This window comes from Saccopteryx leptura, chromosome 2 (assembly GCF_036850995.1).
Source record: "Saccopteryx leptura isolate mSacLep1 chromosome 2, mSacLep1_pri_phased_curated, whole genome shotgun sequence".
Classification (NCBI taxonomy): Eukaryota; Metazoa; Chordata; class Mammalia; order Chiroptera; family Emballonuridae; genus Saccopteryx; species Saccopteryx leptura.
This window is the reverse complement of record NC_089504.1, coordinates 8,791,567-8,817,265: the sequence shown is the minus strand read 5'-3', so window position 1 is coordinate 8,817,265 and position 25,699 is coordinate 8,791,567. Positions and strand designations below refer to the sequence as shown.

Here is a 25,699-nt window from a genome sequence, read left to right as displayed (position 1 = left end):
TTCTTGCTCTGGACACTATCATTTTTTTGGTTGGAGTGGATAGAAATGGGAGAGATTGTTCTGAAAACTCCCAGATTGTGTGTTTGGGACCAGCCAGTCTTATTTTAAGCCTGGTGACCTCTGTTGATCTTGTTTGTTTAGAATAAAACACTTGAACACATTTTCTGACTTAAAGTCTGAGCATGGATCAGAATATTTGAAACCTGGACCATCTAAAAAATATATGAAATATAAAGTCACTATTTTAATAAATCATTTGAAAATTCGGTAGCAAATCCTAGAACTGATGGCAAGATGGAAAGGAAGTTTTCTCATTTTCACATTAGCAGACTTTTGGTTCTTTTCCTAAATGACATTGCAAACATCCTGCTGGTTCTCCCGGATTGGGAGTTAACTTGAACTGTGGGAGAGATTTCCAAGGCCCTCTGAGCTCTCAGCTCAAATCTGTTTTCACAAGGCCTTTCTGTTCCCTGGGATGGCAGAATTAATCCACATGTCAGGAGCACTTGGCCAATAATCTCCTTGGGTCTGGCAGGAGAAATGCCAGTCTGTTTGCACTGTCTGGACCAGATATATGGACACATGGGCCTATAGGCCTTCGGGCTGAGTAGTCACTCGACACCCAGGTTATGAGGGCCAGATCCATATGTGCCACTGGTGGGTGGACCAAGAGGTGGAGAGGGCGGATTCCCAAGTGCTTCATTCATGAGCCAACCACCATCTTTCTACCAAGTACTGACAGCCTTTCACCTCCATGCCCATGAAGAGCACTAGTGAGGAGGACTAGTCTTTTGGAGGAGACAGAAGCGCCTGTCCACTGAAGCTACCTGCTTCTGTGCCTCTCCTGCTCAGAGACATTCTGTGTGTATGATATACACAAAGATTCTATCTCATTATATGCACATGTACCAACACCCATACACACTCCCCACCTCCCCACCCCCATACAGCGTCTGTCAGGTGCCAGGCATTCTGCACCTTCTGTCTTGAATTCTCACAAAGATCCTGTAAGATAGGGATTATTATTGCTGTTTTCTAGATGTTGTACCCAAGACTGAAGGTTATCAAATAGAATAATGCTGTCAAGCGATGGTATCCAGACACACACCCAAGCCCCGCTGACTCCAGAGCCCATGTTTGTTCCATGGCATCACGTCCTCCCAGATGACTGTGTCTTCTTGGATTAGGAGGTCTCCAAAGGCTGTCTGTCAGCTCTCCTTTCCCTGAACTGTTACAGAGGCATCTGTTGTCTGACACCTGGCATCCCATGAGGATAAGTAGATCCTGTAAAGTCAGCTCAGTCCATGCCTTGGCCTGCAACATGTCAGCAGTAATGCCTCTCTTACTGTTGTCAGTGAGCTTCTCATATGGGAGTAGCCTTTTAACCAGATGTGTGTTTTATGGTGTAACAACATTAGTGCTTCTCAAGCTAGTTTTGGTGAAGGACCAATTTTTTTTCATTTCCAATCTATACAAGACTAATACTTTTTAAAATACAATAAGAGCATCCTGGCAAATTGCTAAAAGTTTCCAAGTGCTTGCTCTCAAATTTTGTAGTTATCACATATACTGTGGGCTGTGGAATAAATAGTTTGTGGCTCAACACTGGTCTGCAGAGGCATCTTGAATGTCACTCTACCATATAATTTTGAGGAGGCTTAGACTTCAGAAGAATGGACAACTTCTATAAGCCACAATTTAAAAAAAATTTAGAGTAATAGTGTAGCATTCTAATTTTTTATATTGTCGAGTGTTTAAAATTAGAAAAGTAATTCATGCTTTAAAAAAACTTAAATTGTACAAAAATATCCAAACTAAAAAATGTTCCCCTTCCTCTCAGTCCCACCTCCGAACTACTATTACCAATCTGAAGTTGGATGTCTCACATGCGAGAAGGAAGGATGTGGATCAAGATTTATGACAAGGGAATGGGTGGGAGAGGCATTTTAGAAATTTGCCTGTTTTTTACTCTATTCTATCTTGATTTTTATTCAAGGGGGAAAGTATAATTTTTAAGAATGTTACTACTCTGTGTTGATTCAAAGCAACACCACAGTTACCTTTATGTTTTCTAATACCCATTCTCTTTTGTTGCAGAGCCAGATTACGTTAATGGACATCCCTGTGTTTAAAGCCATCCAGCCGGAGGTCTGTACCTTGTCCTTTGTATTGTTACAACAGTTACATTAGAGTGACTCAGTTTCTCTTTCTCTCTCTCTCTTTTATTATTAAGTGAGAGGTGGGGAGGCAGAGACAGACACCTGCATGTGCCCCAACTGGGATCTACCCAGCAAGCCCACTAGGGGTGATGTTCTGCCCATCTGGGCTACTGGTCTGTTGCGTGGCAACCGAGCCATTTTAGTGCCTGAGGCAAGGCCATTGGAGCCATCCTCAGCATCTGAGGGCCAATTACTCAAACCATTTGAGCCACCGATGCCTGCGGGGAGGGGAGGAGAGAGAGATGGGGGAGGGAAGGTGAAGCAGATGGTCGCTTCTTCTGTGTGCCCTGATGAGAAATTGAACCTGGGGATTAAACCTAGGACTTCCACATGCTGGACTGACGATCTACCACTGAGGCAACCAGCCAGGGCCTCAGTTTCTTTTGACATCTTTAAACACATGTGACGTGTTTAAGCCCCGTTAAAGAGAGTGTCCAGAAACTTGCCATTATTGATGGTGCTCGTTCTTTGAGCCAGGTGTTTGGGTTCTCTAGAATGTCCCACATCTGGTCCACTCTGGCAGGGCTGCATCATTGGTGCCCACAGCTTCCGTTCCTTTAGATCTTGCCACACTGAGCACTTTTCCCAGGCTCCTGTTGCTGAAAATGGTCACTGTCAAGAAGGGGAAGTATGGGAACATTTTTCTAGAGAGCTTTCTTTTTGTTGATCCCAAATTCCGACGGTTGCCTTGTGTCTGATTTTGAAACCAGTTGCTACAGGAAAACACATACATATTTATATTAAATTGTAATGTACATTTGTAGAAACAGCATATTTAATAAAGAGTAAAAAGTTGATTTTAAAAATTCCTAGAAATGCTTAGCAGTTGATAACTAGGCTTTGTAGTGATTTTGGTCAGGGTTTTTGTTGTTGTTGTTAGCAGGTAAGAGAAATGCATTTCAAAAGGCAAAAGATTTATGTGATATGAAGAGAAACCAGAGTACAGAAATGCATTTTAAAGTTGTTGTGATGGGCAGAGAAGAATTTATTACAAGGATAAAGGGGCATTTTACAGAATCTATGGGCATGGAGTCCAGGCAGCCTGGGGAGCCAACTAGGATTTAAGCCATCTTCGCTTTTTGCCTTTGCTTTTCCCTCTCCTTCTCTCTTTTGCCTTCATTCCTACCTGCTTATATGGTCCAAGATGGCCTCCCCACTGGGCCCACATTTACATGATCCCCACCGTCCAGAGTGAGACCAGCTGAGTCACGTGTCTAGTGACTGAAGGTTCAGTGACTGAAGTTAGAGTATGTGGCCAAGAAGAGCAAGCTTGTGTGGCTGAGCATCCAGCCATATGAGTAGGGTACAGGTTTCAGAGAGGAGAGGTATAGGTGGAGAGAGATGTCAAAAGGTGTCTGCTGTAACCAAAAAGTGTCTGCTGTGAATTCAGAACACTCTTAACATGCCCTTCTGACAGTGTGGTAGCCACTAAGAGAGAAAAACAGCATTTTAATTCAAAGTCAGGTAAAGGATCCAGGCCTCTGGGACCTGGCACCTAACCTATTAGAGATTAGTAAGAAACACGTCATTAGCTGTGACCAGCATTTGTGTGAAGACATGGCAATGACCTTTATTATTTGTGTGCTTGCGCGTGTTTTGTTCATTAGGCTTGGGGAGCAGAGCTATGTTTGCTCTTTTGGATTGGCTGACTTCCAATCTTTTCCTATTTTATTCTAATGTAGAGTTAATTTATTCTTTCTAATTAAAAAAAAAAGCTGAAACAACATACCACCTCTTGGAGTTTTGTAAGGGAATAGTTGTTTGATGTTCAACCTTCTCAGCTGAAGCTATTTCTGATCGTGTTCTCTGCGTAGCTTTGATCTGGACTGGGTGAGACATTTGGATCTTCATTCTTTGACCTGAGCACTGAGGAGGGTAGCCCAGCCTGCTGTGAGCCCTGAACCTGCGTGTGTCCAGGAAGGCTGGGGTCACTGCTCAGGCTGACTGAAGGAGGGAAAGGGCAGGAGTTCTTCAGAGGCGCAACTAGGGGCACACCAAGACTTTTCCCTGGGGCATTGCAGTTTGGAAAGCGTATCTGGTTTCAAGTTTTAACAAGATATTAAGGTGGAGATGTTTTGCTTTTAAGATTTTAGCTTGGAGCGGTGGTTCCCAACTGTGGCTGCACATCAGAATCACCTGGGCACCCTCTGAAACATGGCGTGCCCAGACTCCACCTAGACCATTGTAATGCCAGTGGCCGAGGCGAGGCAGGTTCATGTTGGGTTCGGGCAGAAGGTAGAGAAACTGCGGAGCTGGAAACGGTTGGGCCATTCCGTTTAATACAGTGTGTCCGTAAAGTCATGGTGCACTTTTGACCGGTCACAGGAAAGCAACAAAAGACAATAGAAATGTGAAATCTGCATCAAATAAAAGGAAAACCCTCCTAGTTTCTGTAGGATGATGTGGCAGCATGTGTGCACATGCAGATGATGATGTAATACCATGTATACAGCGGAGCAGCCCACAGCCATGCCAGTCGAGATGTGGACAGTACAGAGGAAAGTTCAGTGTGTTCTGTGGCTCGCTAAATTCAAATCCGTGACCAAAGTGCAACGTGAATATCGGCGCTTTTATAACGAAGTGCCACCACATAGGGATAACATTACTCGGTGGGATAAGCAGTTGAAAGAAACCGGCAGTTTGGTGGAGAAACCCCGTTCTGGTAGGCCATCAGTCAGTGACGAGTCTGTAGAGGCTATACGGGATAGCTACCTAAGGAGCCCTAAAAAATCTGTGCATGTGTGTGCTCCACAATTACACCTAAGCAAGACTACAGTTCATAAGGTGTTAAAGAAACGTCTCTGTTTTACGGGGTACAAATTGCGCCTGTTGTACGCTATCAAACCGGCAGATAGACCCACATGATGTGCATTTGCTACAGATATCTGCTTCATGAGATCGACAATGATGCAAGATTTTTGCAGAAGATTGTGTTTAGCGATGAGGCGACCTTCCATATCTGTGGACACGTTCATCGCCATAACGTCCGAATATGGGCTGCTGAACATCCTCATGCCTACGTTGAGTATGAACGTAACACCCCTAAAGTGAACGTGTGGTGTGGCCTGATGCATGATAAGGTGATAGGTCCAATTTTTTTCGCGGAGCAGTCTGTGACGGCAAAGTCCTATCTTGACATGTTGGAATTGTATGCAGTGCCACAATTTCCAGAAGGTGTCATCTTTCAACAGGATGGCACTCCTCCACACTACGCCACCACTGTTCGTGAGTTTCTGGATAGAACATTCCCCCAGCGGTGGATAGGCAGGGGTTCTGTCAAGCCATGGCCACCATGATCCCAGATCTGATGCCCTTAGACTTTTACTTTTGGGGTTATGTGAAGAAACATGTATATAATACATTGAACGTATCAATGACATTAATCACTTAAAACAGAGAATTACAGACGTTATTCACTCTGTTACACCAGACGTCCTTACCCATGTGCGGCAAGAACTTCACTATCATTTGGATGTGTGTAGAGCAACAAATGGAGCCCACATCGAACTGCACTGAATAGGTATGAAACTGGAAGAGGTTTCCTTTTATTTGGTGCAGATTTCACATTTCTATCGTCTTTTGTTGCTTTCCTGTGACCTGTCAAAAGCGTACCATGACTTTATGGACATACTATAAAGTCTCATAACGGCAGACAACCACACAGGCAAGGGAAAACCTCTTCTCTGGCACACCAGCAGCAAGAATGGCCCCTCAGTGGCGAGCAGGCAATCCTCACATCCGCAATCTCCCCTTCCTCTCGAGTGCAAGCACCCATAGCTTTATATAGGCCATACACACGTGGTGCAGCCACGCATTCACATACCAACCAGGCAAAGTGCTATAGCTGGCAACCCCATAGGCAAGCTTAACACAGCTACCCCACAACCATTGAATCTGAATATCTGGGTCAGGGTCTAGAACCCAGTCAACACTATTTTGTAAAAGCTGACCTGATAATTCTGGTGCAGAGTGGGAATTAAGAACTAACTGTGGCCCTGGCCAGCTAACTCAGTCCATTAAGAGCATTGTCCAGAGACAACAAGGTTGTGGGTTCGATACCTGGTCAGGACATACATGGGAAGCAACCAAAAAATGCATGACTGAATGGAATAACATACTTTCCTTCACCCCCCACCCCATCTCTCTAAAAATCAATAAAAATTAAGCCCTGGCTGGATAGCTTGGTTGGTTGGAGCATCATCCTGGAGTACAGAGGTTGCTGGTTCGATTCCCCAGTCAGGGCACATACAGGAGCAGCTTGATGTTTCTGTCTCTTCCCTCTCTCTTAAATAAAAAGAAAGAAAGAAAGAAAGAACTAATTGCTTGGCCCTGGCTGGGAAGCTCAGTTGGTTAGAGTATTGTCTGAATACACCAATTCTATAGGTTCAATCCCTGGTTAGGGCTTATACAAGAATCATCAAAGAATGTATCTAAATAAGTGGAACAACAAATCTATGTCTCTCCCCTCCCCCTTTCTTCTCTCTAAAAATCAATAAGTAATAATAACGAATTGCTTTAAAGTGTATGTAGAAAACCTAAACTTGAACGTCTTGGATCTATGATGTGGTAGCTAAACATGGAAGCATTTGTTCCTTATTGTCATTGTCAACATTGTGGTTAAAAGGAGGAACCTGGGAGCTGCCCCAGCTTTTCTGGCTGTTTTTATTTTTGTTAGCAGACTAAAAACTAGAATGTTTTTCCCTTTAAGATGCCTGCCACATTGTGGCTGGGCCACCCCAGAGTTAGAAAGACGTGAATAGGGGACAATTTTAAGTTTGTTGTAGGCAAAACTTTTCAGGAAGCAGAGGTACTGTGAGTGATCTGATTCCCAGAGGATCAGGAAACTTGTGGACCGGTGAATTTCTGCCCTGGCTGTGCATCAGGATCAGTTTGGGAGCTCTGTAAAAAAATGCAGATGCCTAGGCTCCATCGGTGGAGATTCTGATTCCATAGGGTAAGAGTAGGCTGGGCATCTGTGTTTCAGTCAGGTATAGTCACTGTTCTCTTTGCTGCATGAAATGTCCTGTCTAACCAGTGGGAGCACTTTCATGTCATCTGTAGCAACACGATCCTGCTCATTTTGATAACTTCCTTGCTTTTTGGCACAACGAGGTATACCATTGTGATGTTATACATTTCCTGCTGAAGACCTGAGTCAGGCACTTCTTCAGGGGCACTGATTTCTTTTAGTGGAGAATAAGGTGTAGAAACCACCATGTGGGTGAGAGGATATTCATTGCTGTTGCTTTTAGGTCTTTTTGGTAAAGAGGGCTAGGAAATGTTTATTTTTTCAAAGGAAAAGTCATGAAATTATAATTAGGGTAGGTAGTGTTGTTTTCCACAATTCTTCCTTCCCTCCTCACCTTAGTCATAACTTTTCTGTGGGTGGTGTATATTTCCCCATTGTATAGATTTTGGGCTTGGCCCTGTGACTTGGACACAAGGGATAGTATGTGTAATGCCAGTGGCTGAGGCCAGGACTGTATGCAAGTGTTGAGCTGAGTTGGTAAGAGGCATCACAAGCTTCCACCAGTTTTCTTGGAATTCACACTCTCTGTGGTGAACTGGTAGCTATTGCTTGCTTAGCCTGAATTCCAAACCCAATGCCTGAATTCCAGCCCAACCTGGCCCAGCCCAGGGGAACCCAGCAGAGATCAGCGAACTGCAGTCACTCTACAGACCTATGAGCAGGAAATAAATATTGTTGCTGTAAGCCTGTGAGATTTGGGGTGGTGTGTTATACCACATTATCTTGTAGAAACATGACCAACACGATGTTGATTTCTAATTCCAATCTAACATTACAAGGTTGTTAATTTACTTCTCTTGATTTTTATCCATAGGTCTTTTACACTGACAATTTTTGTTCCTAACAACATTAAATAACCTTTTTTGTATTATCCTATCATATATAGAAATAGTTTTAAAATAACAATATCAATGTTACTATTAACCAGCAGAGTACTGTTAAAGCTTAACATTTCTTTGCAATTCTATTTGTTTTTAGTTCCTCTTCTTCTTTTTTCTCCTGCCACTGACACACCTGGGGAGGAGTGTCTCTCTCCTTTATTTCCCTGAAAGTTCTTTGAAAGCACCTGGGCAGAAAAGAAGGGTTATGCTCACTTAGTTCTGGAGATCTACCTGCTAAGAGACCCTGTGTGATCCCAGTCCCTGGAACATAGTAGCCACTCAGTAAATTGTTGAGTGGGTGAAGAATGAATGAATTACAGAATGAGAGAGATGCTGTGGCAGAACATTTTCTGGCTGTGTTTGGGCACATGGCCAAGGGCGGTGGGGGGGCATACCAATTAAAGGAACGCTATTACCAGGGTGCCTGTTTTGTGGTTTAACCACTTTCCCCAAAGCAAGGCTTTTGCCTCGGGAGCTCAGCCTTTGAAGATTCAGATTTCCAAATGCTGCTGATAACTAAGGGTCGAACCGTGACTGCTGCTGCTTACTGCCAAGGGACTGTGAGAGCAGCATCCCAGGGCTTAGAGGAAGCCAGGCAGACGATGAGTTAAGGATTGGCAGTGAGCAAGGAAAATGGAAGTTAGCAAATATGGAACTGTGACTGCCCTGCTCCCTGGTGACTCTAACAAGTGAAAATTTTATCAAAAATTGGCAAGTTAATGCAGATACAACTTTGCAGTATAATAACTCACAGCTGTGTTTAACTTAGAAGCTGTGGCCTAGAACCCTATCACCATGGTGGTGGATTTGGTTGCAGGGGCTGGGGGACTCCTGGTGGCCACGGGCCAGGGTGAGGGCTGCATTTTGAAGGACGTCTTTCTGCGGGGTCACAGTGGCAGCAGCCTTGTGAGAAGGTACATTTCCAGGGTGGCCTTTGTTCCTACCAGCATTCCCTACCAAATAAATCTGTCTGCAATTATGCCCATCTCCCAGCCTATGAAGTTGAAAGTCCAACAGTTTCTCAGAAGCCAGTTTAAATGTCAGAACTGTTTTTGTCATTAGTTTCAATGTGGAGCAGCATCAAGGGAGAATTGCCGTTCTTAGAATGTGCTGAGAATGAGCTCGGTGTGTGCGTTCCTAGCCCAGGGTTGTAGACAAGCCGAGCTGCTGGGTCCACCAAACCTGCACAGTGTGTGTAAAAAGGACGCAACCTGACAAAGCTGGGATTTGCTCCCCGCTTTACCCTTTCCAGCTCAAACTTTGGACAAGGTACTGCTCATTCTCTTGATGTTCCAATATCCTCATGTGAAGTGAGGGGAATCACAGTTTTTACTTCACAGTAGGCATGTAAGAACTGTTCAGTGCCTGCGCACAGTAACTTGTGGCCATTATTGCTCACAGCACAAGTTTCGATAGACTCTGTGTGTTATGACATGAGCTCGTGCTCAGCAGAAGGCTCAGCAGTGCCTGTGTGGGAGCCAGTGGCCCAGACCGGTGATGATTTCAGTAGCATAGTGGTTAAGAGCACTGTACATGGAGTCCTTCAGACCTGAGTTCACATGCTGGTTGGTCCCCCTGGATGGCAGGGAGGCTGAGGTCTAATGAAGACTTGCACCATGGTGAGTTGGCCCTGCAAACATTGAATAGGGAGACTTGCTTTGCCTTGGTGTTGGGGCACTGGCATGGAGCATTGAAGGCCGAAATGTATTGTATTTTATGGGTGATTTGGGGAGTAGCATGAGAGTTGGGAAGATTGTTTCAGGCAGAATGAATTCTCATTAAAAAGGCAAATAGTATGCCTGACCAGGTGGTGGCACAGTGGTTAGAGCATCAGACTGGGACGTGGAGAACCCAGATTCGAAACCCCGAGGTCGCCGGCTTGAGCGCGGGCTCATCTGGCTTGAGCACAGGGTCGCTGGTTTGAGCATGGAATCATAGACATGATCCCATGGTCACTGGCTTGAGCCCAAAGGTTGCTGGCTTGAAGCCCAAGGTCGCTGGCTTGAGCCCAAGGTTGCTGGCTTGAGCAAGGGGTCACTCACTCTTCTGTAGCCCCCCCCCCATCAAGGCACATGTGAGAAAGCAATCAATGAACAACTAAGGAGAGTAATGAACCACAGTGAAGAACTGCTGCTTCTCGTCTCTCTCCCTTCCTGCCTGTCTGTCCCTATCTGTCCCTCTCTCTTTCTCTCTCTCTGTCACAAATAAGATGAAAGAAGAGAGAGAGAAAGAGAGAGAGAGAGAAAAGAAAGCCAGTAATCTGTTGAACAAAACCAAACACTACTTTGGGTGCTGATATGTGGGTTGAAGAAAAGCTGAGCCTGCCGTTCTCTTGATTCTTTGCTCCTCCAGGACATCGCTGCCTGGGATGTTGACCTACCAAGGGCTTCCTTAAAGTCAGTGTGTCATTCTCTTCCAACTGGCACTGGCACTGGGGGCATGCAGGGTCACAGAGGCACATGGATGGGTGTCCAGCAGGCCCGAGTGTGATGGAGATGAACTGCAGTCAGTACCAAATTCAGTGAGGTGGAAAGCTTTTTGGTGTGCCTGTGTTTTTCCAGCCTCTTTGCTGATACTGCTCCCTCCCCACTGCCAGACTGCCCAGTGGTCAGACGGACCTCCATGCCTTCATTCATTCTCTCATTAGTCTACTGCATTAACTTGTTGGAGAGACAAAGACGACGGGGACATTGGCACAATCCAACAAGAGTGAGGGGCAGAATGTTGACAAACAGTAGACAAGAAGCACTTGGGGGCTGTAGAGGCATCAAGGAGAGAGTGGGGGGGGGGGGTAGGGACGGGCAGCAGGCAGAGCTTGATCTTGTTAGCCTTGGGTATTGGCTGGGGTTTTCAGAAGGGGAGTGATATGACAGATGGATTCTAGGAAGTTCATTCTAACCACCTGCGGCAGAACTGACTGGAATCAGAGAGACTAGTTAGCAGGCTTTGCAGAGTCTATGTGAGGCGAGGGGAGAGGAGGGACAGGCCTGGTGCTAGACTGGTTCTGAAGCAGCTGTGAGAACCAAGACAAGAAGAAACGGGGGAGAAAGCAGTGGGCTGTACGCTTGGGGAGCAGGAGAGCAGAGGTCAGGGAGGAGGCAGAGCTCTGCCAGGTAGCTCAGCTGGTTAGAGCATCATCTCAGTACACAAAGGGTACAGGTTCATCCACCGCTCAGGACACGTACAGGAATCAACAACAAAAATAAGAAGGAGGAGGAGGAGGCAGAAAAAGTGGCCACAGGGGTAGGAGGAGGCCCAGGGAAGTATCTTGGAAGTCAAGCAGGGTAGTCAGCAAAGTTTTGCTTGGAGAGAGGGAGGCCAGAGGGCTGGAGAGGGCTGATGGGCTGAAAGACTCAAAAAGGGCTGAGGGACCGCAAGTCAAGCAGCGAGCAAAGCAGAGATTTGACTAGGAGTGGGGGACGACAGGGAGGCCAGGGAGGGGGTCACGGAGGGAGAAGGAGTTCAGGATTTAGGGTCTTGGAGGCGGAGTACTGGTGACTGTGCTCAAAGAGGTAATGGCATGAGAAGTCATACCACTCAGTTTAGTGATGTCACCCAGTCTAGTCCTGGAGATGACAGCAGAATGGGAGAAGAAAATGCTGCAAGCCAGAGCTAAATGCGAAAGACATCCTGGCGTTGAGAGCTTACAGCAGTGTGGGGGAGATGGAGCTGCCAGAAAGTAGCTCGCGCTCCCCTGGAAGACAGCTCTGGGCTTGGGCTAAGAGCCTCATGAGGTGAGGAACCAAAGTGTCACTAGGGCCTGCCACTTGGGTTAAGGCACAGGCCAGGTGCTTAGTGTTAGTGGAAAGCAGGCGAGGCATGTGGGCATGCTATCCTCAGCTCTCCTCCTTACTGTGCCCTGGGAAGTATTTAAAGGAAAAGGCAGAGCCATTAGAATGAAGAAGTAGGAGCAGCATTAACGAATGTTTTGGGACATTATCCAGATAGAACTCATGTTCCTGAGGGGCCCTGACACTAGAGAGATTTGGTTTCACCCTTCCCCTGATCAGAGCCTGGGACCCTGGAGCGTGGCTTAACCAGCATCTGCTGGTTGGCAGAAGGCTGGCCTGCAGGAATGAAGACTCCTCCGAAAGGGCCACGTGACACATTCGTTCAGGAAAACACTGCCTATGGGTTCAAGAACCTGACCCTCTGGCCTTTTGTCTGGATACTGTTTGCCTGCTCTGAAGAAGCAGGCATTCCAGAAGGCCGAGGTCAGTGTTGGATGTTGGACAAACCCTGTGTGTCTTTACTGCTCCTTGGAATCACAGCTTTGGGCCCTGGGAGAAGGGAAGAGCTTTGCCAGCAGGCATTTATTTGTAAAGAGGAGATCGCTTTCACTGACATCATTAAAACCCCTCTCTCGGGTCACATGCTGGACAGTTTTCTCAGATCGTTTCCCTCCACCGCCCCAGCTTGGCCTAAGTTAGTGCCACCTCTCTGGTCACATTTCCTGGTGAGTACGCCCGCCCCCCAACCTCCTCTCTGTGTCCAGAGAGACCTTTCTAAAGTCAGTCTGCCCACTTCCCAGTTCTGCCCCACACCCTCCTCAGTTTCCCACTGCTCAGAGGATACAGACCCACCATCCAAGCTCTGCATAGTGAGTCAGCGGCAGCCCTCCTGGCCTCTAGGGCCATAGCGGGCCTGTGGCCCTCCAGGACGCCTGCAGCCTCCCTGGTCCTGGTTCTGTCCCATCTCAGTGCCTTCCGCGTGCTGGGCCCTCAGCCTGGAGTGCTCTGACTCCTCGTCCCTCAGGAGATGAGAGAGCAGCTCAGAGTCCAGGGTGGTGCGGGTTCCCTCATGCTCCCTCCCACCTCCCACTGCTGCTTACATAGTGCTTTTCACCACTGTCCTGAAATGTCAGGACTTTCACAAGTTTGAGTAATTACTTGTGTCAAGTCTGTCTCCCCGCTGGATTATCAACTCCATCTACACAAGGATCCTGACAGTACCATCCACGCCGCACCCTGGGGCCCAGTACAGTGCCCAGTGTTCTGTTCATTGCATTCAGGATGTAGTAGCATTGGTAGTGGTAACAAAAATAACAACAACATCAAATCCTCCTGACTTCTGTGCTATACTGTATCCCTTTGTTCAAAAAACTGCAGTAGGGATTGGGGGGCCCAGGGGTCCTCCAGCTGGAGCAAGGCACAGGCAGGGTGGTGGCTCCCGGCCTGATGCTCCTCATGTTGGTGTTAGCACCGGAAGCTGGAGCTTCCGGTGTCTCCCTCATCTCCAGCTGTCTCCCTCATCTGTTATTACTCTGAGTTTGCACTTGGTATTTTCTTCTTATTCCCTAGTAATTGCTGTATCCATTGTGGCAGTTGCTTGTGACAATAGAGACAAATTGGAAAAGGGCTTCTCCCAGCTTCATGGTGGAGACAGAGTTTGCAGTCCCTCTCTGGGCCGAGGGTGGGGAGGGCTGGCTGGGACCTGAGTCGGTCTGGCCACAGACAGAGGCCGGCAGCATGTTTGATCCAACGAAACTAACTTTGCAACTTCCAAACTTGTTTTTTTTCTCTTCTTGAGTGTGGATATGACATTAGGTCTGGTTAGGAACCAAATTTCCTTTTAAATGAATTAATAACACAAAACAGAACCTTTGGTGAACAGCTGTTTTTATCCATGGGGACTTGGCACCTGGTTGTGATTTTGTCTGCAAGGAAAACAGGGTCCGTTTGGACTCTTGTGTCAGGAGTAACTGCCCGATTCCAGGCAGTTGGGAGCAATGGGAGGATTATATTGTAACTTACGGAGGCAGGAAGATCTGCATTTGCAGCCTGGCTCTGCTGCTCTCTAGATGTGTGATCCTAGCAAGTTCCTTCTCCTCCCAGTGCTCTTCCATTTCCTTATCTGTAAAATGGAAACGATCCTGTCTGATAGTGTTGTGATGGTTAAAGGAGACTGTATAGACCTGGCCGGGGGCCCATGGCAGAAACTCACAAGCTTTTCTCTTTTGAGGGAAGTCAGGGATATCACAGGAAAGCAAGGGCAGCTGCTATTAGGTCAAGAGTGAGAGGGCCCTGGGGAAGACCTTTCCTGTCACCACTGTACCCCTTACTTCAACCACAGTCAGGCAAATTATAAGATCAGTACTTGTTGAATGAATGAAAGGCAGATAGAAAAGTGTTCTTTCATAGGGCTTAAAGTTTAAGGGCTTGGGCTCTAGAGTGAGAAGGACCTAGGTTTATATCTGTGATCACGCTAAAGTCACTTAATCTCTCAAGGTCTCAGTTTCCATATCTGTAAAATGGAGATGATAATATGACTGCCTCCAAAAATTGGACATGAAGATTGAATGGGAATTTTTTTCCAGCTTTTTAAAAGTATAATTGACCTATAATAACTACACATAAATAAATCTAACAATTTTATGAGTTTGTATATATATATATGTATGGATATATCTGTATGTATATACCTGTGAAACCATCATCAAATCAAGATACTAAACATACTCTTCACTCAAAAAATATTCTCATGGTCTGTGCACTACCTCCTCTCCAGCTACCCTCTCCTGTCCTTGAAAGCAGGTAGTCCTTAAAATATGTTCTGTTTCAAAACTGTTTTGGCTGTTTCTTTACATTTCCATATGAATTTTAAAATCATCTTGTTCAGTTTTATGAAAAGCCTGATTGGCTATTGATTGTGATTACATTGAATCTGTAGATCAATTTGGGGAGAATTGGCATCCTGATAATATTGAGTCACCTCAACTATGAACACAGTATGTATCTTCATGTGTTTAGGTCTTCTTCAATATACTTGAGTGATGTTATATAGTTTTCAGTGTATAGGTCTTAGACATCTTTTGTCATATTTATTCCTAAGTATTTTATTTTCTATGTTGTTAAAAATGTTATTTTATTCAAGTTAAATTTTACTCTCATCACTAGTTAATAGAAATACTACTTTTAAGTGACCTTGTAACCTACAACTTCACTAAATTTATTTATTCTAGTAGATGTTTTGTAGATTCTGTAGGATTTTCTATACAAATGATGATGTCTCTCTGAATAATACATAGTAGTCTTCTTTCTTTTGTCCTGATCATTCTGGCTGAGTTTATCAATCTTATTGATCTCAGAAAAAAGCTTTTGTTCCCTTATTCTTTTTTCTATTGATTTTATGGTTTCTAATGCATTGATTTCTGTTCACATTTTTAATTACTTCCTTTCTTCTTACTTTGAGTTTAATTTGCTCTTCTAGTTTACTAAAGTGGAAGCTGAGGTCAATAATTTGAGAACTTTCTTCATTTCCAATGTAGGTATCTAGTGCTATAAATTTTCTTCCAAGCCTTGCTTTGGCTTTTCCACACACATTTTGATATTTTGGAATTTTATTTCCATTCAGTTCAAAATGCTTTCTAATTTACCTTTTGATTTCTTTTTGACCCATGAATTATTTAGAAATGCATTATTTAGTTACTAAATATTTGGGGATTTTCTAGGTATTTTATGCTATTGATTACTAGTTACATTGTGGTTAGAGAACATTGTACAATTTGAATTATTTTAAATTTATTGAGATTTATGTTATGGCACAGAAACATAGTCAATCTTGGTTAAGTTCTGAGTGAACTTGAAAAAATGTGTATTCTGTTGTTTTGCACAGTGTTCTCTAAATACAGTTTAGGTCAGGTTGGTTAACAGTGTTATCAAAGTCATCTGTATCCTAACTGATTTTCTACTAATTTGTTCTGTTAACTATTGAGAGAAGAGTATTAAAAATTCTCCCACTATAATTATAGATTTGTCGACTTTTCCTTTAAGTCCTGTCAGTTTTTGCTTCATGCACTTTTTGAAATTCTATTATTGGCTTTATAAACATTTATAATTGTTATGTCCTCCTATTGACTTTACCCTTTATCATTTTGAAATGACCTGCCTGATCCCTGGTAATAGTCTTTGTTATGAAACCTACTTTGTTTGATTATATAGCCATCTTCCTTTTGATCAGTGTTAGCATGTGCTGTGGTCTGAATGTTTATGTCCCTCCTAAATTCCTGTGTTGAAATTCTGACTCCCATGGCGATGGTATTAAGACACGGACCTTTGGGTGGTTAGGACATGTGACCTTTGGGCAGAACCCTCATGATTGGGATTCGTGACCTTATAAAAGAAACCCCAGAGAACTAGCTTATTTCTTTCACCATATGAGGACACACTGTCTATAAACCAGGAATTGGGCCCTTAGCAGACACCAAATCTACCAGCATCTTTTTTATTTTATTTTTTAAAGATTTTGTTTAATGATTTTACGGAGCGAGGAATGCGGGGTGGGGGTGGGGGATGTGTGGAGCAAGAAGTATCAACTCATAGTTGCTTCACTTTAGTTGTTCATTGATTGCTTGTCCTGTGTGCCTTGACCAGGCAAGCCCGGGGTTTCGAACCGGCAACCTTGGCATTCCAGGTTGACACTTTTTCTACTGCACCACCATAGGTCAGGCTCTACAAACATCTTGATCTTGGACATCCCAGCCTCCAGAACTGTGAGAAATAAATTTCTACTGTTTATAAATCACTCCATATATGGAATTTTGGGTACAGCAATCTGAATGGACTCAGATAGCATAATACATCTTTTTCATCCTGTTACTTTCAACCTATTAGTATCTTTATATTTAAAGTAGGTTTATTGCAGGCAGCATATAGTTGACTTCTGCATTTTTATCCAATCTAACAATTTCTACCTCCTAATTGGGGTACTTAAACTATTTATATTTAATGTGATTATGGATCTAGTTGGATTTAAATCTATTCTTGTTTCTCTTTTCCTCTTCTGACTTCTTTTAAAGTGATTGAGCATATTTCATGATTTTATTTTATCTCTTTTATTGGCTGACTAGCTATATTTCTTTTAGTGGTTTGTTTAGGGCTTATGGTATACATCTGTAACATATCACAGGCTATTTTCAAATGATAATAGACCACTTCATGTATAAGGACTTTATAACAGTTTATTTCTGTCTGCCTCTTTCCTATTCTTTACAGTATTGTTATCATACATTTTACTTCTACATATATGATAATCTCCACAAGACGTTGTTTATTGCATTTGCGATAAATAATTATCTATTAAAGTCAATTATCTTTTAAACAAATTTTTTAAAGTACATATAATAGTAAATTACACAAATCTTAAGGGTACAACTCAATGCATTTTTACAAAATAAACCAACTATGTAACTCCCCCTGGATCAAGATACAGAACTTACCAATACTGCAGAAGATAACCTTGTATCCCCTCCAAGTCATTAACTACCCATAAGCATAATCACTATTCTAACTTCTATCACTATCAGTAGTTTTATCTATTTTTGAACTTTATATAAATGGAATCATATAACATATACGTTTTGTCTTATCTTTCAATTTTTTAGTTTTTATTAAATTTACTGGGGTGACATTGGTTATTAATTGTCTATTTTCACAACATTATATGCCAGCATTTATCATGTTTCTGTGTATAGCAGTAGTTCTGTTACCATTTTGGTGTAGTATTCCACTCATCGAATGAGTAAGCCATATTTTATTTTTATTTTTCAATGCTGATGGATATTTTGGTTGTTACCAGTTTAACTTATTATGAATAATGCTGCAGACATTCTTGAACATTTTGTTGGACATAAACAGTCATTTCTCTTGCATATAATATCCAGGAGTGAAATTGCTTGGTCATAAGGAATGTGTATATTTAGCATAACAGATACTGCTAAGCTGTTTAAAAGTGGTTGTACCAATTTACATTCCTATCCGCAGTGTGGGACAGTTTCAGTTGTTCCTCATCTTTGTCAACACTTGGTATTATCAGAAGACGAAACAACAGTGAACATAGAGCTCCCATCAGTGCGTTTCTCTTCTTTCTGGGGTCTTGAGCCCTCAGATCCTGGCTGCCCTTGTTGCTCTTATATCATCAAAGAGCTAGGTTTTTGTTGTTACTTTATCCAATTTTTATAGTTAATTTGATCCTAGTTACTTTGTCATAGATAGAATCAGAAGTCTCTTTATTTTGAATATTATCTTCTATGGAAAAAGTTATTTTTCTCAAATTATATTAAAGTATCATTCAACTCTGAAAGTGTCAAGTATGTCACAAGATACCAGCACATGCATCTGGGTAGTGGCAGTTTCACTGTCATTGTATTATGTTGTCTGATATTTTCCCTTTGAAAAGAATTTATGAAAGTGTACCATACCTTTATCCTTTTGTGCATCTGTTTGTGTTTACACTGATTCTAACAAGTCAGAAAATGTCAAATGAAAAGAGTGCAATGAAGTTTACATAATCTTTGGTCTTACTTTTGTTTTTGTGCTTCTTAAAATCACCACATGTTTCATGTGCACCTTCTTTTTTTAAATTAAATTTATTGGGATGACATTGGTTAATAAAATTATATGGGTTTTATGGTCCAGTGATAGGAATCTTGTCGGGGATCACATGACACCTGAGATGGGGAAGGGCCCCCACCTCCCGAAAATTCATAGGGTAGAAGAGAACTTAGTGAGGAGATGAAGGCTTCATGTGGAAAGGCTAAAAATTTTTTGAAATTTTGACTTACCCCAACACAAAACACTTGTTTTGAAATCCCCTTCATAATTGCTTAGTGCATTGCCATGCAGAAGAAGTCACTCTGACAGGAGAGAACTTGGTGAAGCCACATAACTTGGACCTGACGGGGCTGAGCTGTGGCTTGGAGCAGAGGAAGGAGATGAAAGCAGTTCCCGTGTCAAATGATGTCATTTCTTGAGTAGCTGAGTCGTATTCTGGTATTGTGAAGTAGGTCAAGGGGAGGAGACCCGGCAGCTCTGCTGTTTCTCTTGAAAGTCATTGCACACACTGCTCCTGATTGTCTCTGTGCACCCAGCTCCTGTTGGTGTCTGTTACTTGCAGGGTGACAATATTCAAGAATTCTTATATTGCAAATCCCTTTGGGAAACAATTAAGTTTTCAAAATTGCAAACAGTTCCTTTGCTAAGTAATTTTGACTGAAAGGAATATCAAAGCTATCTGTGTACAGATGAAACTATTGGAGGGCCTGCCTGGCCCTTGGTTGGGACTTCCTGTACCACGTGCACTGCTGTCAGAGACTGCAGCGATCCCCAAAGCCTGCAGTTTCTTTGGTGGGGGCCCTGGGTGGCTGCCTCCTCCGGAGGTTTCGCTGAGAAGCAGAGCAGATATAGAGATGCTTGGGCTCCCCGGGGCCACTGGCTCTCTGAAGGACAAGTCTTCAAGTACTTGCCTCAACTTCAGACTGAAGTCTTACTTTTTTTTTTTAAAGTAAAGCAAAACACACAAAACAGAGGAAGAGGAATTCATCCATGACTTGGCTGACTTACTAGATATTTTTGGCCATGTGAATGAGGTAAATCTTTCAATCACCATTGTAGATGGTTCCGAAAATGGGCAGTTTTGGCCATGCTGCCCCCTAGGATGAGACTGAGTTGGACAAGGCTGTCACCTTTGTACTGCTGAAAGAAATGACTGCAGTCTTCCCGAGTTTCAGCACCAGGAGTTGGGAGATACCGAGAAAGAAGCACTGCCCTTTAGAAGGCTGCTTCTGCTCAGCAAACGTGCAGAGGGAGTATGGGGTCACAGTCCTTCCTTGGGGACAACCCAGCAGTGATGGAGACCTTGACATTGCTTAGAGAAAACTCCTGGAGTGTGCTGCCGGTCCTTGACGTCTGGCACTCACGGGCTCCCATGAGCGGGCGTCAGGAGCAATGAGCCAGAGGGTCACTGCCTTCCGGTGGGAATCGGGGCTTTTAACCTCTGTCAGTAAACAGAAGAGTCAAGCTGATTGAATGTCAAGGCATTAAATGTCCAGGAGCAGCATGTGTATTGGATGAATGTCAAGGAGTGTTTCACAATTCCAACTTTATTCAATAATCATTACTTTATTGATGCCTTTTTTTTTTTTTGTATTTTTCTGAAGTTGGAAACGGGGAGGCAGTCAGACAGACTCCCGCATGCGCCTGACCAGGATCCACCTGGCATGCCCACCAGGGGGCGATGCTCTGCCCATCTGGGGCATTGCTCTGTTGCAACCAGAGCCATTCTAGTGCCTGAGGCAGAGGCCATAGAGCCATCCTCAGTGCCCAGGCCAACTTTGCTCCAATGGAGCCTTGGCTGTGGGAGGGGAAGAGAGAGACAGAGAGGAAGGAGAAGGGGAGGGGTGGAGAAGCAGATGGGTGCTTCTCCTGTGTGCCCTGGCCAGGAATCGAACCCGGGACTCCTGCACGCCAGACTGACACTCTACCACTGAGCCAACCAGCCAGGGCTATTGAATGCTTTTGTGTCAGTCACTAGTCTAAAAATTTTACAGTTGAACCATTGAATATTCATAACAAACATATAAGGCAGGCATTTTTATTGTCCTCATTTTCAGGACTGAGGCCAGAGAGGTTAATCGATCTGCCCAGAGATGGTCAGTGGCAGATTCAGATTCAGACTCAGATGGTCTGGCTCAAGGGCCCACATGGCAGCTCTTGGTCACTGCCTTTTGTGAGACTGCAGCAGGGTCCTCCCTGTACTTCACGCTTGCTTTCATAGGCATAGTTTGGGCTTCTTTTGATTCTTTTTAGGAAGTTGGTATTTTATTTTGCTTGAAAAAAACAGATATCTCTAAAAAGATTTTCATCATTCAGATTTAATGTTAAGATAAATTGTGTACAAAATTGTACATAAATTTTTAACACACATTTTACTGGGAAGGGAGCCCATAGCTTCCGTCAGATTTCAAAGAACTCTGAATCTCAAGGGCTGGGACCATCTAGTATATCATCTCTCAGATGCTTGGCGTGGTACTGGGCACATAGTATTTGTTCAGTAAATTTTCATTGACTCACTGGATAAAAAGTTACTGTGCTTAAAGAATTGATCTTCCACTATCTGGAAAACTCACTTTAAAATCACTTTAATTCCTGCTAATTGTTACAGGATACCACTCATTCAGTCACTAATTAGTAATTCAGCATCAGCTATAGCCAGGTACATAGGTGCTGGTTATACAAAGGCGAACAAATGAGATTTCAAGTACTATCTTATCGTCTAGGGAGTGAAGACAGTTCAACAAGCACTGCAATAAGGAACGGGGTGTGGGGGTTACACATGCCCGTAGGAGCATCCCTGTGGGGTGGGTAGTGCTGGGGGTTCGGGACAGCTTATCTGGTGTATAAGCCAAGGCCTAAGGAATGAGGTAGAACTGGTCAGGTGAAGGGGACGAGAAGGAGTATTTCTAGCAGAGGGAGTAGGAGAGACCTTAGGAGAGAGTGCAAGACAGATAGGACAAAGGAGAAAACAAAACGTTCCACATGGCTGGGTCACGCACAGAGAGGCCAGGCAGCTGGGTAGCTGGTGGTGGAAGAGAGCAGGGGATGTGGGCTGGGGTTCTTTGCGAATGTGGTTTTGTGTATGATGAATTTGAGGTGCCTGTGAGACACCCACATGAGGTTCCCAGTGCCAGAAACATGACTGCAAATAGAATTCTTCTTCCCCGGATGCTGTGGACATTCCTGCATGCCCTGCAGCAGAACTGCAGCTTGTTGGAGCTGCTGGTCCTGCCCTGACTATAGGAGGACACTGGGTCTCAGAAGGGACCTTGGGCGCCGACTTGCCGCTGGAGACTTATATTAGTGGCCAAAGAGTTGGTATACTAGTGGGACTTTGGCGGGAGGAACACCTGAAGGGGCAGCCTTGAGACAGGTGGCGTCAGTGATAACCAGAATAGCCACTACGAGGTGACAGTGAGAGGAGAGGAGCATCTTGGGTAGGATCCTGGTTGCCTAGAACCCTCCAAAAAGTAAGCGGAAGAGTTAGGGTTTAAATACCTTATCTTTGGGGAGATTGTGTGGCATGTTGGTTAATAGCATGAGTTCAGAGAGCTGACTTGGAGATCCTGCTCCATCACAAACTAGCTGTTCCTTCACATCTCAAAAGCTTTGGTATTGCATCTGTGAAATAGAGATGACAGTAGGATTGACATCATAGGGTGATTGGAGGGTTCCTGCGACTATGCGTTTAAATCCGCACTTACTTCTCGGGCCGAAACAGTGGAGGTGGTTGCTGCTGCAGTTCCTTTGCTTTCTCTCCCTCCTTCCCTCAGTTGTCGCTGTTCTCATCACCCAGATGTCTCTCTGAGGTGGGTGTAAACTAGGCTTGAATTTTGAATCCCAGCCCTCTGGGTTCAGGAAGGCCAGGGCTTTCTCTCCAGACCCTCTACCACATAACCATTGCTACACTGTACCATGTGATATGGCGACACCTTGGCAAGTTCCTCTTGAAGGTCTGTTATACAGAGTGCAAGGAAGCCACAGAGACTTCATGGGAAGGGAACCTTGGGAGCCACGTTAATCGCTCTAACAGGCACAGTAGGCCTCTCTATTTCTACTATACCCATCAGTCATTCCGTCAGTGTGGGCTCCTTAGCTGATGCCAGCCTCGTCTAGCTTTGCCAGCTCTCTGTTCCCCTCTCAGGACCATCCATCTCCCTTCACTCACTGTGCAGGACAGTTCCCCTCCCCCGGTGCCCACAGCCTGACATGCCTCTCAAATCCACAAAGGTACCACAGGACAGAACAGAGCATCCTCCACCTGAAAGGACCACCTTCACTGAGGACTGGTTGTGAATAGCCCCTCTGGTGGTAGTGGTGGGGGGAGAGGTTCAATTTTATTATTTTTATTAATGGCCCCAAATGTTTCATGGCGCTAGGTTCTAGGGAAAGAAGAGTTGGCAGGTGAAATCTATGAATGGGTTGGGTTGAAAGCATGGATTTCAGTGTGTGGCCAAAATCTGCATAGGTTAAAACCTTGGCCTTGCTGCTTGCTACCCTGTGGCCTCTTGCAAGTGAGTGCATTTCTCTGAGTCTCTGAGTCTCTGTGCCTCAGAGCCCAAGCTGGCTTTCCCTTTTTGAAAGCGGTAGGCCCGGAGCGGATGTCTCGCAGTGTGCCTGTGAGATGGTGTACTGTCTTAGCCCCCACAGGCCCTCCCTGCTTCCTTGGAGGGTTAGCCCCTGGCCTTGAGTTCATTTATGTGAAATTGCTGACCCCTCCGAGGGAAGCAAGGAGACAGAGTTGTGCATTGGGAATGTTAACAGATTCTAGAATCTCTCAGAGTTGGTAGCAGTGTACCTGGTCTATGGTTACTGGCTCCCGACTCTTCCAAGGAAGCCCCTGCATTCCTGTTTAATTGGTTTCTCCAAGAGAGGGGCTTTCCAAGCTTGGCCTCCACCAGGCCTTCCCTTCCCTCCTCATCCTTTCCTTCACTGGTCACCCCAGGCTGACGTACTCTGAGAACAGAACACTGGGAAAGCAGAGGAATCGCAATGTTTTCAGTTTCCAGTAAGAGAAACAGCTCAAGCTAGCTTGGCAAAGGGAGAATTTGCCAACCAAAAGGGAAATTTGCTATAAGTCTCAAGGAGTGTCTCCTGGAATCTAGAAGTGGAGAGAGGCTAGGATCCGGGCTGGGCAGTCTGCCCAGAAACCAGTCTTTCACCCCTCTCCTTTGACCTTCCTCCTTCTCCCCAGGTTCTACTCCGCTTCCTCTGACTCCCTGGGTGGCAAGGTGGCCACAAGATGGCTGCCCTGGCCCTGGAGCCCCAAAGTCTGGCTCTTTTCTCTCTCCCTGGTCTGCATTCCACATTTGCACACAGGGGATCATTAATGGCCCAGTGGGAGTCAGGTTCATGTTGTTCAAGGTGACCTCCCCTGTGATGCGCTCAGGGCAAAGTGTCGTTTCCAGAGAGGTGAGACACGGCCAGAAGCTGGGCAGACACTCCCAAAGTGCAGGTGATAGGGAGCCTGTATCCTTGAGGGCCCCCTTGTCCTGATATGCCACTTGCCTCTTGGAGACCTCGGGCTCTGAGACCCCGTCTGCTCCAGTTAGTGCCTTTCTTGTGCACAGTGTGCAGGCCTCTGAGCAGAGCCCGTGGAGGGGCTGAGGGGCCCGGAAGGGCTTGGCCGAGTGCGGGATGCTGCCTGGAAATCTGTGCCCTCGACTGTCCATGTGGAGACAGTCTTTATGTGCACGTTGCTTAGGTCAGATGGACAGTGGACAGTGAGCTGTACATACTTACTTAGGGTTAAGAAAGATCCCCCTTATGCAGGAGCTCATTCTGTGTTTTAGTAACTCTTCATAGTCCGACTGTGTGACTTTGTGAGGGATGAAAGGCGGCCTCTGGGGGCCCCAAACGGCCAGGGGCTGGCTGGTTCTTGCAGATCTCTGGGGTGGGAGGTGTCTCAGAGCCACCAAGTTTTCCTCCCCTGGCCACAAGGCCGTGAGGAGATCTGCCTGGTGGCTGGAGATGTGTGGAGAAGCACCCTTCCCTTCCTCTGGACACTTAGAATTCAGTTGGATATATGAGACAAGTAATTAACTGGAAAAAAATCTAACTGCACTTAGAATCCTTTATTTATATCTGGTTTATATTTAAAAAGCCATTTTGACTAAGTTTGTACCTGTATACAAGTGAGACAGTTAGGTTGACTCTTCCACCCCAAAATGTTTAAAAAATAAATACTGTTTAATAGGTTTTTTCATGCCAAGATTTAGTCTGAATGTCAGAGCATAAAAATGGGTTTGTATGTAATGGGAAGATTAACAGGCAGCCCCCCCCCCCACCCACAGAGTGGTCCTGGCAGCCCCTTCCTGCCTATAAATACTTTGGTTGCCTCATTGGCATGTCAGCATGGGGAGAAGAAGCTAGATGGTTTTATGATCCACAAATGCAAGCACCAGACGTGCTCCGAAATTCATTAGTGTTTGCTTGTCATTACAAATAGCCCGTGTTGTTTGCCTTCAGACTAGACTGCTGGACAGGCAAGGGCCCAGCCAGGGTGTGGAGGGCTCTGAAGCCCTGACTCTTTTGGGAACTGAGTTTAAATGAGTGTGGGTCTTGAAAGTTTGAGTCTCTAGATGTAGATCAGCTTTTCCTTCAGTGGGAAACACGAGGTCCTCAGATAAACCTCCTCATGAAAAGGGTTGTGATCCCCCCACCTCTGCATTGTGGATAAACTGTTTGGAGAAGGCAAGTCTCTCAAAGTGTTGTGCCCAGACACCTCCCTGTGCGGTGGGATCCCACTTTGCAGGGCACAGCCCCGCTCCTTAGCCAGCCTCCCCTCCTCTTGGTCCTGGAGCACCCAGGGCTCAGACTGTGGCCAACCCTGCCTGCATTTCCCCATTGGGCCATTTCAGACTCCAGGTGATTCTGCGAGGTGACTGTGGGTGGTGCTCAGCCACTGCCCTCTGATGTGGGGTAGTCAGAGGAGGGCTGAGCAGTCTCAGCTGGGTGTGTGCTGAAGTCAAAGTTTCGGCAGCCCTTGAAGTCCGAGTGGCATCTGGAGGAAAGTTGATGTGCAAGGGGGCCAGATGTCTGAGGTCTCGGAGTGGATTTATAGATTTGATGTTATTAAAGGAAATATTCTTCCAAATGCTCTTCATATGGCTTGCTTAGGCATTCCCGGGCCTGCTTGGGATGGTGGCTTTAAACTTATTACTCAGTTGTCTTGCATATATTGACTGTGTTTGAGGCTCCCTGCCTGGTGCTTCAGGAGCTCAAGGATGAATGAGAAAT

At 45.0% G+C, this 25,699-nt stretch overlaps 1 protein-coding gene across 13 annotated transcripts in view; it reads left to right on the top strand.

Annotated features, from left to right (window-relative positions):
• The window catches only part of RALGPS1 (Ral GEF with PH domain and SH3 binding motif 1), a 331,320-nt gene that overhangs the window by 114,867 nt on the left and 190,754 nt on the right, over positions 1–25,699 (top strand). For all 13 annotated transcript variants that reach the window (XM_066367128.1, XM_066367127.1, XM_066367126.1 and 10 more), the window contains exon 4: positions 2,098–2,148. In XM_066367128.1, coding sequence (XP_066223225.1) covers positions 2,098–2,148 — 51 coding nt within the window. The remainder of the gene's footprint in view (positions 1–2,097; positions 2,149–25,699) is intronic.